General features: G+C 34.8%; 1 protein-coding gene across 1 annotated transcript in view; it reads right to left on the bottom strand.

The window, feature by feature from the left end:
• Positions 1 to 5000: 5000 nt before the first annotated feature.
• The window catches only part of LOC105045259 (nuclear cap-binding protein subunit 1), a 33975-nt gene continuing 22480 nt past the window's right edge, over positions 5001 to 16495 (bottom strand). The window contains exons 12-19 of the mRNA XM_073257811.1: positions 14604 to 14672; positions 13837 to 13955; positions 10048 to 10186; positions 8808 to 9308; positions 6768 to 7067; positions 5980 to 6158; positions 5779 to 5890; positions 5001 to 5289 (exon numbers count right to left, since the gene is read on the bottom strand). Of these exons, the coding sequence (XP_073113912.1) occupies positions 5179 to 5289; positions 5779 to 5890; positions 5980 to 6158; positions 6768 to 7067; positions 8808 to 9308; positions 10048 to 10186; positions 13837 to 13955; positions 14604 to 14672 (1530 nt within the window). The 3' untranslated portion in view covers positions 5001 to 5178. The remainder of the gene's footprint in view (positions 5290 to 5778; positions 5891 to 5979; positions 6159 to 6767; positions 7068 to 8807; positions 9309 to 10047; positions 10187 to 13836; positions 13956 to 14603; positions 14673 to 16495) is intronic.

Here is a 16495-nt window from a genome sequence, read left to right as displayed (position 1 = left end):
AGCAGCTGGTCGATGTCTTCACCAAACTAGTTATAAGTGAAAAATTTTAACAAGCAAGAGATATCATGAGAATTACAAATTTAGGAGGAGTGTTAGAAGTTAATTTGTAATTAAGTCTGTAATTACTATTAGCAAGTTCAAGGATCACATAACTCTAGTAGTTAATATATTGCAGAGATCAAAGAATTATGTAACTCCAGTATTTAATATATTATGGAGATTAAAGAGTCATCTTAAATAAACTAAGAGTCATATCTCATTTTTGTATTCATAAGAGATAGTCTTAGAGTTACTTTTGTATCTATGAATAAAGATCTAGAACCTTTAGCAAGGCAAGCCATTGAAAGCATCTCAAACTACTGTAACGAAAATTCTCCATGCTTCCCATTAAAAAGTTCTTTATCTTGCATCTTATTACCTATATTTTTTCTTGCGCCCAACACTTGCAATTATAATAGTATAATAATAGAATATAAAACTAAGTATGATACAAGAAGCATGATATGCAATACAATATTGATAATGCAATAATCTTGTATTATCATGATCATCGGAGTACCTTAAAATTGTAACTAAAAAATAAATAAAATTATATCCTACAATATGATAAGATTATTGATAATTCTCAAATACCATTAATATAATATTGTATTAATATTACCACTATACTATAATTTTTAATATAAGAATTAACATCTCATATTATGAAGTATATTTACTTATTTGCATGTGATATCATTTTATCATATTTATTGATGTTATCACAGTTATCAAAATTGCTTATATTTAATATTGATAGTGTCATGCTATGTAATTTTGCATATTACTATGTTGTTTTCACATAATGGACAGTGTAACAGTGAATACATCATATAACATGCTACCGTAAGACAAAACAAATATATTACAATAATATGACAGTACATTGTACTAATAATACAATAGATAATACTACTTATTTAAACAATTTGATAGACTGATCAAAGTGTATTATGTTCACTATTTCCAAAGCGTGAAATCTTACGGAGTTGTTTGCAAAATTATTACACATGTTTTAGTGTTGGACAACTAAAATGCAATAACTATTCATCTGATTATTAACCGCAGGCATCCAAATAAAAATGAGTGTTGAAGTGGATACTTGCAAATAGAATGATACTATTTTTACTTGCGGGTATAAATTCTACTGCATGCTAGTAAGATTGCAAATGAACTGGACAAACTTTTCAAAAAAAAGATTAAAAATAAAAAAATAAAAAACAAAAAGGAAAAAAAAATCAAACAAAACATTGAGACTGATGGGTTAAAGAGGTGCACATGATGGACAAGGTGGCAGCTTTGTGAGACAAATTGCAGCTTTAGCACATTGCGAGCATGGCCCAGGTGGTTTGTACCTCCATCATAGGAGTTCATGGTTTCGATGTGCTTCAGAATTTTCAAATGGTTGTACGTGTTCCTGGAGAAAATTTGGGGCGTGGGCTGGGACTTGTGAGGATTCTTGGACTTCTCACACCACTCCACCAACCCGCCGAGAGCTGCATTCCCTCTTTGCTAGGTCAGCAAATCCGTCCGGTTGACCCGTGACCCAATCAGACCCCCATCTGATCCGTATTTGAAGATCTATGAATTGAGTCAAATTCTAAGTTAGGCATGAATCTTGTATTTTTCAACCTGATCCGATCGCCCCCGATCCAATCTTGTATTTGAGACAACAAAAATGGGGCCTATTTTGACCCGAATCCAATCCAGCTCAAGTTCAATAACTGGATCATATAAACCTTCTTCACTTATCTTTCTCAATCATTGCATGAACTCTTATTTAAACCAATTCTTCTTTTCTCATTTCAACAACCCCATCTTCTCTTGTCTAGTTTCTCTTAATTATATGGAGACGTTGATATTTGATTGCTTGTTTTGGCAGATTCTCATTTATAATGCATTAGACATATCAATGTATATATACACAAATTTTAGTTTGTTAACTTAAGAATAATCAATTACTTGAATAAAATTAATTTTTTGAATGAAAATTCTACTTTTGGTTAGTTATTTTGTTTTAGCTACAAAAGAATAACTAGATGCTTGATTCAGACTCAAATTCTGATCCAATCTGATCTCAACTTGAACCTAAATATTTCAGGTTGTATTGGGTCATATTTGAACCCGTTCCAATTTTAATGATACATTGGGTCTAAAAATCCTTCACATGAACCCAACTTGACTCGACTCGACACCAAAGACGTTGATCCAGATCCAAAGTCATGACTCGAATATAAAATCAGGTGAGGTCAAGATCAAACACGCATCAGCCTGACCTGATCAGTTTGCAGCCCTATTTGCAGCAATAATCGAGGATTGGCATGATACAAGGGGTGATTTAAGTATCAAGTTGAGTCCTGTATACCATTCCACCAATCATTAATGGGGAATATAGTGATGCAATGGAGCATTTTTCTTCTTGGGTTGGGTCTAAACCCTCAGAATTTCAACACCTGCACAGAGGGACTCTATGTCTCAAAAATACAACCTATGGAAACACTAGGAATTAGACTAGCTAATTTTCAGCAAGGAAGACAACCTCATAAAAATGAATGGAAAACCAATTTCTACGTGCTGCCAAGGGCTGGCAAGCGCTTGGATGGATATGCTTCCAATCCAAGTCTGACCAGAAATAATCATGATCAGATTTGAACCAAAACTATTAGAATCAAGCTGCCAACTTAGAGCTGCAGTGATTGGATTGACCTGCTTCAAGCCCAGGCCTAAGTAGAAAAATAAACTCAAAAAATCTGAATCAGAGCTATCGGGATCAAATTGAGCTTGAAAAATGTGGCCCATTCCTGGTGTGGATTAGACTGGATCATTAAATAGATCTAACTTTCAAGTAATAGCATTATATACTTAAGAACCCTCTTGAATTTAGTAAGTTATTGTATTCAATAAAAAATTTAGTATAGTTAATCATTAATTCGTGTTGTTAATTATAATTTCGAAAGGTAGTAGATCAAGCAGCAAGTTAGGCCTTCCATGTGAAGACCATTACGGTCCATGCATGCACAACCGCGCGACACATAATATAAGCTTGACCACATTCAATCATGCATCTCAAAGTGGCTTCAAGGAATGTAGAAGGGCTTTGTGCGTCCGGTTATGATTATTAAAGTTTGACATAGGAAGAGTGCAAGAGGATCGGCCATGGAATACTAATGTATGCTTCATTAGTTATTTGAGTGATTTCAGAAGCCCAAATTTGATATGGGTGCAGACAATGATTGTTCTTCTATTTTTTGCTCTTAATTATTTTGGGTGCAAAATTAGGGTTTATTAAAAAAAAGTTGTTCAAGGTGTGGGCTAAGAAAGAGTTTTATAGTATCAGATTAGTCTATTTTAGGGGTTGAAGCTATATGTGGATCATATATGAATATATTTGCGATAATACAAATAGGAGTACTTTTCTATTGATGAGTTGATTTTATTGTGATGCTATAGGGCATGTATCTTGATGGGATGGATCTCTAATAATTTTAAATTGCCCTTTGGACAAAATCAATAGATCCTTCTTATATTTATCAGAGTTTGTTTGATGTGTTAGATTTAAAGTTGAAATTTAGGTTTATGAGTCAACCAATGGTCTTTTGCCATTGTTAATGCTGGTGATATATAACATCGAGTAGAAATATTGGTTTTTGGAGGCTTGGATAAGTTATCATAGGAGAGAGTTGAATTGGTTTTACACATCGAGCGGACCTGGGATCTTCTAATTCGGTAAGACATAAAGTTAATCGTCCTAAAAGAAAAGTTGATATGTAACTATCTAATTGATCAGGAACCCAAAGTTAACGCATGTTCCAGCCGGCTTGATAGCTAGCTCAAGTAATAGTTTGAATATGGCAACTGGCTCGAGGATTAATCTTCTAAAGTGTACTCAAGGTAAAGTAAGAACAACACAAGTTTTGCTCCGATTATATTGCAAATTTTGAAATTTCCAAGTCTTCTCAATCTCAGTGCAAATTACTATTTTGGCCGGATATTATTTAGTAAACCTCAAGAATTTTGGCATACTTGAATTAGAATTGTTCAATAAGTGCTTAATTCTGATTCCAAAGTTCTAATGATTAAAGCTGATGATAAGCAAGGCTTGAGCACAAAAACAATCCAATTTTAAATAAACCTTACCTAAAGCCTAACTAAAAATAAATATAGTTTAGACCGAAGGCCGGATCCAGGAGAAGGTTATTGATTCTTAATGCTCCCATGAATGTAGCTGTATATTTTTCACCACTAGATTCTTCAACTGTGGATTATTCTAAGAAGAATTTGAGGCATCTCACGTCAGGGTTAGTAGGCTTTAAGGTCCTCCATAGAGATTGGACCTAGAATGTGCTGCTGTAGATCCCCTTGTTATAACTCTCAGGCTACCACGGCCAGCTAGCAGCCATAAACCCCTCTCATCATCCAATCAAATAGCACGCTACATATAGAGCTTTAGATACTTCCGCATTTTTGGATGGTTTTAAGTGATGAGATAAACTTTTCAATTCAGAAGGATGTATCATGTATCTATTGCTTCATAGGACTTTGACCTAGTTTTTGTCCTTGGTGAGGGTTGATTTGCTGCGAACCAAGTTTCGAAAAAGCAAGATAAGAATTCCATCGAGCTTGGAATGGATGCCATCTAGGGCCTCTGAGACATAAAAACACGAACCTGCTAATATAGAAAGAAATCACATAAAACATCAACTTGGAGAAATGCTGCATGTTGTCCCTACATAAAAGCCTAGGAATTTCTCCAAGTATTTGGACCGGTCATCAACCAGCAAGGGCCTGTTTATACATCTGAAGGTACATATATTTGTTGGTTTGTCACCTTCTATATATTTCGGCCGTTTCATTAATCCAGAGGTCATAAACAAATCTCTGATTCAGACCTAAGGTTATCCCCAAGATGCTTCAAAGATGTCATACAGGAACTATTGCCTGCATAAGCATATAGACGCATATTTCCCAATGCCAACTTTCTTTTACTTTTTTCTTTTTTGGGATAAAACAAAAGGGCACTGCAAAACAACACAACTTTGATAACCGGGGAAACATAAACATATAAATGTTACATAATCAGCCAAAAGAAAACTTGTGAACATACAACGGCGGTTCCACAAATGAGTTGAAAAAGGAATATCACAATTCAGTGGTAAGTCGGCATAAACCTGCATAAGCAGCTTTGCGAAAAAGTGGATGGACGTCTTCAGCAAAGACTTGAGAGTCCAGTGTTTCAATATGAGCCCAGATCTGCCAATCATGGAAAATAGCAAAATAGCACCAGTAAGAAAGATATAGATAAGAGGGGAAAAGAAAAACTGCAGTAAGATCTTCAGATCTTGCATCTATGGTTAATAATAGATCCTTATTGGTCATGGCGATAGGGAGGCCAACACATATAGATTATGATATCAAGCAGTCTATTGACCGCCTTGTAAGCAGTCAGAATGTACAGTGACATGACTTCTGAGACAATTCTATAGCCTCCTTTTTTTTTTTCCCCCCATAAACAGTAATAGCCGTTACAAACAACCACTCAAGGTGTGCAGTGCTAACACCCGAGAATTCAAAACATAACTGTGTGAGACCCTCAGGATGGTCCCCCACCTCCCACACCCCAACCAAAACCCAACAAACCCCAACAATTATCTGTGCCCATACCAAATCACATTATGATCCTTAGATAGCACTGTACACCTCGAGCAAAACTTTTTTCTGTTTTTGGAGTGCTAGACTAACCTCAGTTGCATATTGCCTCGAAAATGCCTTGACATAGCCCAACGTGCAAAGGCACCACTGCTCATGCTCCCCAGTGGAATAGCGAGGAAATACTCCTTCACCATTTGATTGACTGTCCATATAGTGTGACAAAAAATAATTTTGAAAATTATTAAATCACAATCAAATATGGAGCTATGATGCTTGTGATTATCAACTTGCCTAGCATCAGTTCTTCCGTTGTCATGGTCCACCTCCATAGTTGATGGCTCCTCCGAGTCAACAGCCATCAAATCAACATTGGCAGTCCTTAGTTTGGGCAATTTTCCATCAGCAGACACAGGAGGCAGGCGTTCCATAAGCACATCTCTGAAGCTCTTGTATAATGACAAAAACAACACCTGTAAAGAATTGTACGAGTCAATATGTTAGACTGAAAAGATATAAACCAGGTTATGAAATACAAAGGCATACTTCCTATATTGACTATATTCCATTCAAACTTGCAAGTTGGTAGGCTTATTGCACATTTGCTGCTATTACACAATATGATCTGCTCGAACAATTTCTCAATATCCTTTTCAATAGAGAAGAGAAGAAGGTTTAGGGGACAGCATATAAGAGCATAATGACCAAAGCTACTGGTAGTTCAAAAGATGCACACAAACTAAAACATAAAAATAACAATGTTAATAATGCAAAAATATAACAATAGTGTCCGGAACTTATCAATGAACAAAAACAGTATGGGTTTTTTATTTTTAGAGATTGCTACAAAGTTTAACCACTGATTACATATAACTAACAATAGTATTATCAAAGTAACTATAATCATTTATTAGGAGTATGCGATTGTCAAGATGACCAATATTGATAAAATGTCTTTTTCCAAGTCGATATGCTTTCCCCTATTTAGCTTATGTGCTAACTGAAGTTTTAAGCACCACTTGCAAACTACCATTTAGAGTTCATGCAAATAATTAGAAGCCAATTGTAAAACAATAACATACTTTATTTTCTTCAACAGCTCGGGCAAGAAGAGCCTCCTTAGCTTCCAAAGATTCTCGCATAGATGTCTCATCATCTTTTGCTTTCTCCGCATATCCTTTAAGTCGTTTTAACCTTCCTGGTTTTTCAGACTGTACAGGTTGACCATCCACAACCTCGAGCTTTGATTCAGCAGCTTCGTACTCATTTATAGCCTTTCTTGTGGCTTCCTCAGCTAATAGAACACTCCTTTCGAGTGATTGGATTTCCTTTCTAAGATCGGTAATGCGATTGTACGTCTTGTTGATGGCATTCCTAAGAATCTAGAAGGAAAAAAGAGAGCAAGCGATGAGAGTTTCAAAGTGATGTAAATTAGCCTAAAATCTCGACTAGAAAAGTGAAGAAAAGTAAAAGGTATTCTAGCCAAAAATATGCACGCCTCATGATTCAAATAAGTTCCTATGACTTTTGAGAAGATCAAGAAAATTCCACAGTAAACAGTAAATACAATTTAAATAAACAAGCAATTGAGAGAAATATTGCAAAGAAACAATCAACCAATATAAGGTGTATCATTGGGTCAATTTTCATTACAAGTACACCTAATAACCCTTGACCATGGTTTGCGTTAAGACATGATAAATATAAACCAGAAAGTATATTTCAAGATACTATGTCACAAAGCTACTCAGGCAGGAAATACATATATCATAAAGTATGGGTACTGAAAAAGGAGAATAGATGGTTACCAACAACAAAATTTGAAATAGTACAATAGACAATGAGGATATATAGTTATTCAAAATGATAAACTAAGCAGAATGTTAATAAAATTACTCTGCAGGACAGTAAGTGTTTGAACATGAAACTGTTTACAAACATAGTGGCTGTTGTTGATTCAGGGAAGAGAGAGCCACACCAACCTATAGTGTTTACTTTCATTTTCTCCTTCCAGATAAAATTTTGGCTAGTTTCAGCCAAGACAGCATGAAAGATCAATCTTATGTTAATCAGTAAAAGGTATTGTACTATGATTTGAATTAAAAAGATGATAAGTATGACAATATTACAAATAATAAATATATAAGAAAAAAGGGACAATCTTGCCCACTTTCAGGCAATATGACATGAAACGAACCAAGTTTATACTACAAGCAAATATATATTAAACAAATATATCTTGAATTGAAAAAAAAATGGTAAGTATGAAGATGATATACCAGAAGTCCAGAACTATAGAAAAGAATCATGCTAAATTTGATTTGTGAACCCACACACATGTAACACTAGTGTCATTTGAATTAAATATACTATGGAGATAATTTACTAGAACTACACCAAAGAATTGTGTTAATTTTCATTAACTGAAAGTCATGCAAATGTTACATGCCTGTAAATACCTTAGTAGTAATGGTTTCCAGTTTGACTCATTACAACTTGAAACAAATTCAAACCCCTTTTTTATTTAGCACTAATATAATTAAATTCCAAAATATACTATAGTTCTCTTACATTTAGTCAAGTATATGTCCAAAACCTGAAGTTGATCTGCATTTATAAAAACAAGCTTCAATCAGATAGAACTTATTTTATCAAACAAATATTATTCCCTTAACTTCACGAAAAAGAAAAAAAAAATCCAAAAAAATGTGAACATTGGACAATCACAAATTGGCTAAGACTTTCATGCAAGTGTTAAGCTAAAAACTACTGGGCAGGCAATATACTGACAACATCAGGTGAGTCCACATCACTAAACAACTCAGCTTAGCACTTTCAGCAAGGTTTTTGAATAATAATAATAATAATAAACATTCTTAATGTAACCAAACTACAATGGTTTCTCGTAATGGGTCCAAACACAACAGCAGAAAGATTTGGGGAAAACGACTATTATTGAGTGGAAATTATTACAAAGCAAATCTTGAAGGAAATCATGGTGATCAATGGTTGTTAAACTTACAGCATACTGCTGGCCAATTTCTATGACAAAATGCAACAAAGTCATGAACCTTACCAATAAACTGTAACAGATTATAAAAGTACTAAGATGCAAAGCATACCTCCCATGGACGATCTGAAATATGGAATTGGTTGACACTAGAAAGAGAAAAAACCCATCTAACAATTGACAAATTGGATATGAGTCGGTAACTCATCATTCTGTCAATAGTGATAGCAGTCATCTGAGTATTGTTCTTCCAGTACGAACTGACTTCGTCTATTAGCAAAACTTGCTTATCATGATCAGGACATAACTTAGCTATGACTTGACCATATCTCTCCAAAACTGTGATTAAATGAGTGAAACTTTTTGAACCAATATCAAGAAGAGTCTGGATGACAACTTCAAGTGAAACATTAAAGCCATGCACTGGAATTATATTCTCCTCTACCCATAAAGTAATCTCACGAGCAGTCTTCCTTGCCCTAACCATGCTGCTAAACTCCTTAGAAAGTGTGGAGCCATCCATGCCTTCTTGACTATCTTCAGTACTATACTTGAAGTTAGGCTCACCCCTTGGGGGAAGCAATTCCTCTAAAGCAGAGGCATTTTCAATACTCTGAAAAAGATAAGAAAATATAATAAGAGAAAGTACATTTACACCATGGCAGTGCCTGATAATTTTAAACAGAAGGATACAGGTGCAATGCATGGGTATACATCTGATTTTCTACAACTGTCAGTAGTTGAAAACCAGAAAAGCAAGGATCCCGAACATTTATAAATCCAGAGTCATAGGAACTAAAATTGCAATCATGGTTTCATCCTTGCATAGACAGACCAACCAGTGTTCCACATGTTGCTAACAGATGGACATAATTCAAATACAAGCCATACAAGCCAATATGGCAAAAACATAGAATCCCAATCTGTAACAACTTCATTGACCAGCTCCAAGAATAGAATGATAGCAATTAGATGACCAGCAAACAGCATGAATGTAAAATGATTTCAGCAGTCATTTAAACGATACAGAAGGTGCATCAAATTTACATACAGGTAGTGGCATTGCCAAAACAAGATAAATTGCTGAAATTGAATAACATGATAGAGATGACTGTGAATAACATCGAAAATGCAACTATTATCAGAACAGACATACCAAAAATATAAAACAGGGGTTAAGGTTGGTGCAATTATCTACAGACTGCTGTCAATACATTACTGGCATTACTTTAGATGACAAATGGCTTCTGAATTCCAGCAGCACTCTACCTTACTCGAGTGGCCACCTCCCACATTGTAACATGAACCAACTTGTCATTTTTGGTACAAGTGATTTAGTAATGATAAATTACCTGCTTGATTTTGTCCCAGTATGACAAACGAACTTCCCTTTCTAATACTTCTTGAACAAAAACCCGTTGTGGGGCCCATTTTGGAAGATCTTTAACATGCGCCCATTCTTCCCATGGCCAAATGTATTGGAAATTTGATCTGCAGCACCATGAAATTATTAAATCAAGAGAGTGACCCACAAATTTCCAGTCATTGACACTAAAAACAATAAAAGATGCAGTAACTTTTCAGAACAAGTGGACTAACTGCACCTTATTGTCTAATGCAACCCTACAAACACTATCCGATTCATTGACAACTTGTAGAACAATTAAACAAGCCATAATCAAATTTCATAAAGCCTATTATGCCAATCAATAACTGTAATACTCTTCAGACAAGGAGCTAACTCAAAAAGAAGAAAATGTAGAATCCAAGAAATATGCAATAATAATAACTCTTAGCTTTCACAAAATTTATCAAAAAGCTTGCGCAGCTTCAGAGCTTTTGCCAAATTCATCACACAAGAAATTAGGAAACTATCTCCACATAGAAGTTGCTCGCATAGGAATTCTTGAAAAAGGAGTCTAATCATATGAGACTTCCATGCAAAGTTTTGACTTCTAAGGAGCTCTAAGCTTTAAACCCCTATACTTTCTAATTAATTAAATAGAATCAGGATTCCTATATTACAAAATTTAGGGCACATCAAGTTATTATAATGTTTGATCTTGGGATCCCATCTTCACCAGGCAGCATTGAAATTAATAATTAAGTTTGCAGGTTGAGTTAGAGCACTTCCTGTAGTCCGAAAGTGTATATCAGGGGTTTTTTACATGCCTCCTTGTATGTGCTGCATAGGAATTAGACTTTTGTTTGTTTTCATTATCATAGTTTGTTAGTTAAAGTGCCCCGAAGGGTTGGGAGAACAGGAGTTTATCTCATTTCTTTTGGAAGAAAGCACGTATGAGAAGTCTTTGATCAATTAGTGGAGAGGTTCATATTTTTGAGTTAGAAACTTAATATTAGGCGGCTGTCTATTTATTTGAACGAGATTCCTCAAGTTCACCTCCATCACAACTTGTCCCTGTTTTTCTAAAAACAATTATCCTCAACTTGAATTCTAATTTTCATTAAAGGAATAAGAGAGATATACTTCCTGTTTCGCAAATTCAGCAGTCCCTTGGAGTCGGAAACGTTCAAGTTATTGTGCAACATAAACCAGATAGTCCATGCTCAAGCCAATATTTTCAATGATCTGCGACTAATTTTTCGCAAGTTACCCTGGAAACTCTGTAAACTGACCAATTACTATATGTTGGGAATCAAATTTGATATGTCATCAAATTCCCAACATTTGTGAATAATTCATGGATTTGTGAATTACTCGGTGCAAGCAAGAGAAGCTCATGCACCACAACTCCATGCACCCTCAATCCTTGAGGCAGCAGGCTGCATATAGAGTTTTTTTTATGGCACAGGATTTTTGAACTTATGGATTAGGATTAGAAATATATTAAAAAATTACTTTTTCCTGGAATGGGAAACCAAGGGACCATTCCAATTGAATCTCTCTCATTGTCTTTTTGTGCCCTCTTCCCCATATTTCTTTTCTTCCTGATGTGTAGATGTCTACATCCTGTTTCTTTTCTTCCCAACAACCAAAAATTTTAAAAATCTAACTCCTGTTTACAGCACATCCATCCATCCATCCATTCATACATGCATGCATACATCCATGCATACACACATACATCCATACATACACACATACATCCAAACATGCATCCATACATCCATGCATACACACATATATCCATCCATGCATTCATGATACACATATATATACATGCATAAATACATATATACATACATCCAATGCGTACATGCATGCATCCATACATGTATATGTACATATATACATACATGAATAGAACTAATAAATGACACCCACACACACCGCAAATATGTTTGATCCTAATTAGATGAACAGGGACCTGACATCAATAATCTGAACTGTTGGATGTGATTTACTATCTCTGAACTACTTACTATTAAGAAATATAATTTTGTGATCCCTAGCATATGCATCACTGGACATGATTTACTATCTTTAAACTGCTTACTATTAAGAAATCATATAATTTTGTGATCCCTACCATATGCATCACTTATGCATCTGGTGGTCAAAAATGAACAATTTAAATAACACAAACAATGCATATTTTTGTCCACGGATGCATAAGCTAGAGATCTCCAAATTAAGATTTTAAATCCTATGAGACGGAGGTGTCCCGATATCTCCATGGAATGGGCTGCCCCACTATCCATCCCAATAGCAATCTTAGTCATGCATCCTGATACATCCTCCATCTCTTTCCCCTTCTTTCCTTTTCTTTCTTTTTCTTTTATTTCCTTCGTTTTCTTTCTCTCTTCTACTTTCTTTTCTTTCCTTTCTTTTTTCTTTTTTTCTTATCCCTTCCTTTCTGTTTCTTTTTTTTTTCCTTTTTTTCTTCTTCCTCTTTCCTTTCTTCCTTCTTTCCATCCTTTCCTTTTCTTCTCCCTTTCTTTCTTTCTTTCTTTTTTCTTCTTCTTCTTTCCTTTCACTTTGTCCCTTTCTTCATCTTCCTTTTCTTTCTTTCCTCTTCCTCCACCCCCCCTCCCGACATGGATGGGTTTCGAAGTCCCAGCCCTAAACAAGACAGGAGGGCCGAGATGCCCCTATCTCGTTGGGACATAAAACCTTACACCAAATCACATGATTTTTTGATTATAAATAGTAAAGAGATAATAGATCATATCCAATAGCTTTGATCATGAATCCTGGGGCCCCGGTCATCCAATCAAGACTAACCTTATTTAGGCTATTGCATGAACGCCCACATGTTAGCTCTAATACACACACACACATATATAATTTAAATTTTATTTTTTTTGACTATCTTGAATTTTCCGACTCTAAGATTCTCACCAAACTCCTAATTTCTCAACCTCGCAGAATCATTCCCCAAATACTGAACTTTTGACTATGGATGAGACCCATTAATAGTGAGAAAAAGTAAATAGAAATTGCTAGTAATGGCACAAATGATGAAGTAATTTAGATAGCTAAGTTTGCGAAAATTAATTTAGGTTCCAACTTTATTTGAGAAAGATATTTGCAATCATGCTGCCAAGGAATTGTAACAAGCCAACTAACCAAAAGCTTTGCGATGAACATTGTGAGGACAAAAAATCCTGTGGTAACTTCTACTCACAAGTGTAACATTGGGAATAAGAAAAGCTCTATTACCTATAAGTTTAACTTCTAATAGATAAAACAAATTTACAAAGAGAAAATGGCAAAAAATTGGTCGGCACATTTCATATAATCATATTGTAACTCGTAACCATCCTACAAAACTACAAAATCTACAAATATTGTCATCATTAAATTGGAAGTTTAGATCAAAAACAAGCAGCAAGGAGTGAGAGCACTAGATCCTCAACCAACATTTTCAAATTTGTAGCAGATAATGGCTAATAATCTACAACATATACTAGCAAAATCATAGTTTCGTTTATTTCTGTGTATATCTTATGAATTATTATGCCAAATATGCAAAAAAAATAAATAAATAAAAAGAAATACACATGCACAAAACAACATATCTACCACACAGGTTCAAAAACTGCTCAATGAAAGAAATATAAGGCATAAGAATCAAAAAGAAAGGGTCCTCGATTATTTTCCCACAATGAAATACAATTCAGCCTTATTTCCAATGCCATTCACCAAATTAGATGCTTCAAGAAGAAACCAGACTCACAAGTGATGAGAAAACCATAAAATGAGCCTAGTGCGGCACTCCATGTCCAAATCACCAATTCTCTCAAAAAGAGCACGTACAGCTCCTGCTACAACAGCAGGGAATGCCCCTGGGAGCGCCTAGAAGAATACCACAAGAAACAGAAATCAACCTTTTGAGTATCAAAAGTTCCCCAATGAGACAGACTATAATTCAAAAAATATCTAAAAAAGGCAAAAAAAAAAGCCTAGTCATTGATAAAGAACTATATGGTATAAAATAATTTTCAGCCCACAGTGTGTCCATTGACCCACGCTGGTAGCATTATAAAAGAAACACTTGATAATAATATAATAATGAAAATTCAACTTAATGGCTAGGATACACACCACAAAGGTGCAATATTTATAAGAAAAATAGTTAGGTGAAGCATGTGAGATAGATAGAGAAATCATAAGGATTTTGTTTTTTGAAATAAAAAGATGATAAGAGAAAAGAGAAGGCAAACAAAAACACATGGAAGAGAGCATAATCATTAAACATAGTAAATTAATGAGAAAACTGCTTAAAATTATGAGCCAAGGTCGGTAATCAAGTAAAGAATTTAGAGAAGAGGTAATATAAAAATTTTCAAGAAAGTATTCCTTGGAAGGGGTTACGCACCACTACATTATACCAATCAAAGCAGAAGTGAGAAAGATGGGCATCAAAGCAAATTTGAGGGAAGTTCCAAAAACTTTGATTAGTAGCATGTCATAGTCTCAAAAACTTGCTAAGCATAAAATTACCTTGCAAAGGTCGATGATAACCAGTGTATAGTATATTGGCTTAAATGGTGGCTGCGGCAGCAATAGTAGCTGCAAGATGACAAGATTTAACAATAAGTTTCAAAATTACATGTAATACTAACATAGCATGCACAAAATACAATTATCCAGATCAGTGAGGATTTCAGTTATCATGCCTACATGCTTTGGACAGGATGCATGCATGCATACATACATACATGCAATGCAGGATAAATTCCACAGTTGAAAAACATTATTGTATTTGGTCACCGAGACTCTCATAATGTAACATATCTAATCCTAATATGTGTCAAATACAAATCAAAGAACGATTTGAAGTTTCAGCCATCCCAAAATGGATAATGGAATGCTTGAACTGGCATATGGGGCAAATATATTTACTAGAGAGCATCTTCTGCAAATACCTTTTGTCTTTTCTGAGAATAATTTTGTCAAGTTAAATATGAAGAGAAGAATCAGAAACATTCAACATAGGGCTCAAAAAAAAAAAAAAAGGAAACTGACTGTTAAAAGAAGGCACTGCTCCAAAAAAGATGGCTTCTTTGTTTAGTCCATTCCTTTAGTTGACCCCCAAAAAAAAAAAACAATTTCATCAAAATATCTCTTCATCAATTCTCTCTAAATACACTATTTCCAACATTCATGTTCTTGTAGTTGGTTTCCATTATTTGGTACATGGGCTATAGCTCTCAAAAAGAAATCATGATGTTAAGGAAGCCAAATGTTCTGTGCAAACCAGGCATCAGGGGATTGGCCCCATAGGAAGATATTGAAAAATTTCCTTTGAGAGGAGGTTAATATCACTTAATCAAGCATCTCCTCCAATAAGACAGTTCTCATCATCTCAATCCATCACATATTAAAAAAAAAAAAAAAAAAAAAAAAAAAGAAAAACAGCTAATTGTGCCATCATATTATCATGAGAAGGGCCTCTCAGAGCATGGTCCAAGTTTTATGTAGCCAAAATATGAGTTATCATTTGAGCTAACAGTAAAAGAAAACTGGATAATGTGATACTCAACTACAGTTCGCTATTTACAGTTATTTCATATATGGAAATCAGTAAAATATAATAACACACTCGGTTTTAAAAGGTGGTCAAATACTATAAAAAAACCGGTTTAATCATATATCATGGAAAATAAAAAAAAATAAATTTGTATGAAACAATTTCCATAATCCTAATTATTCAAAAACTGACTATAATATTGTGCTCAAGCTTATTCTTACAATTCTGTGGATGCAATTTAAATTTCGGAATACTGATGAAAATAAGCTAGCTGCCATACTAGAGACTGATCTAGTATCTATACATCAGTTTTAGCTCGTAAGAAGCAATCTCGAAGCTAACTTAAAGAGTCGCAAGTCTCGGTTTCACAATAATGGACCTCAAAATCTAGCTTGATATCTGACAGGCAGCTAAGATTTTGCACCAATTTTGACACTAGTTAGGATCCTCTCTGCTAGAGGAAGGTTAAGGAAAAGAGCTGCCGGACTCTTATTAATGTTCTCAACCTCATAAAACTCTCTTAATGTTGCAAGTCTTCTTATGGGCCAGTACAGGTTGAAGAAGTCCTGGCACACTGTCAAGTTCTTGTAGAACATTGACCTGAATGCTATCAACAGATATAGCCCTAACTACGGACAACAACCTTATGTTATATCATTGATTGAGTTGAAAACATAGCATGCTTTTCCTTAAGGTAATGCCACAATGAATTCTTATTTTGTATTTGAATCTGCAAATAACACTTTTCTTATTATTTCTGTTTCTTAACTTCATTCTTCCCTCTTCCATATTTGATTTTCTTCTATTTTCACTAGGCACATGAAGTGGTAATGCAGTCCTAACCCTTCTGCATTTGCGACAG

Source organism: Elaeis guineensis, chromosome 5, assembly GCF_000442705.2.
Source record: "Elaeis guineensis isolate ETL-2024a chromosome 5, EG11, whole genome shotgun sequence".
NCBI classification, from domain to species: Eukaryota; Viridiplantae; Streptophyta; class Magnoliopsida; order Arecales; family Arecaceae; genus Elaeis; species Elaeis guineensis.
Note: the sequence above shows the minus strand (reverse complement) of the source record. Positions and strands in the feature narration are given on the sequence as shown.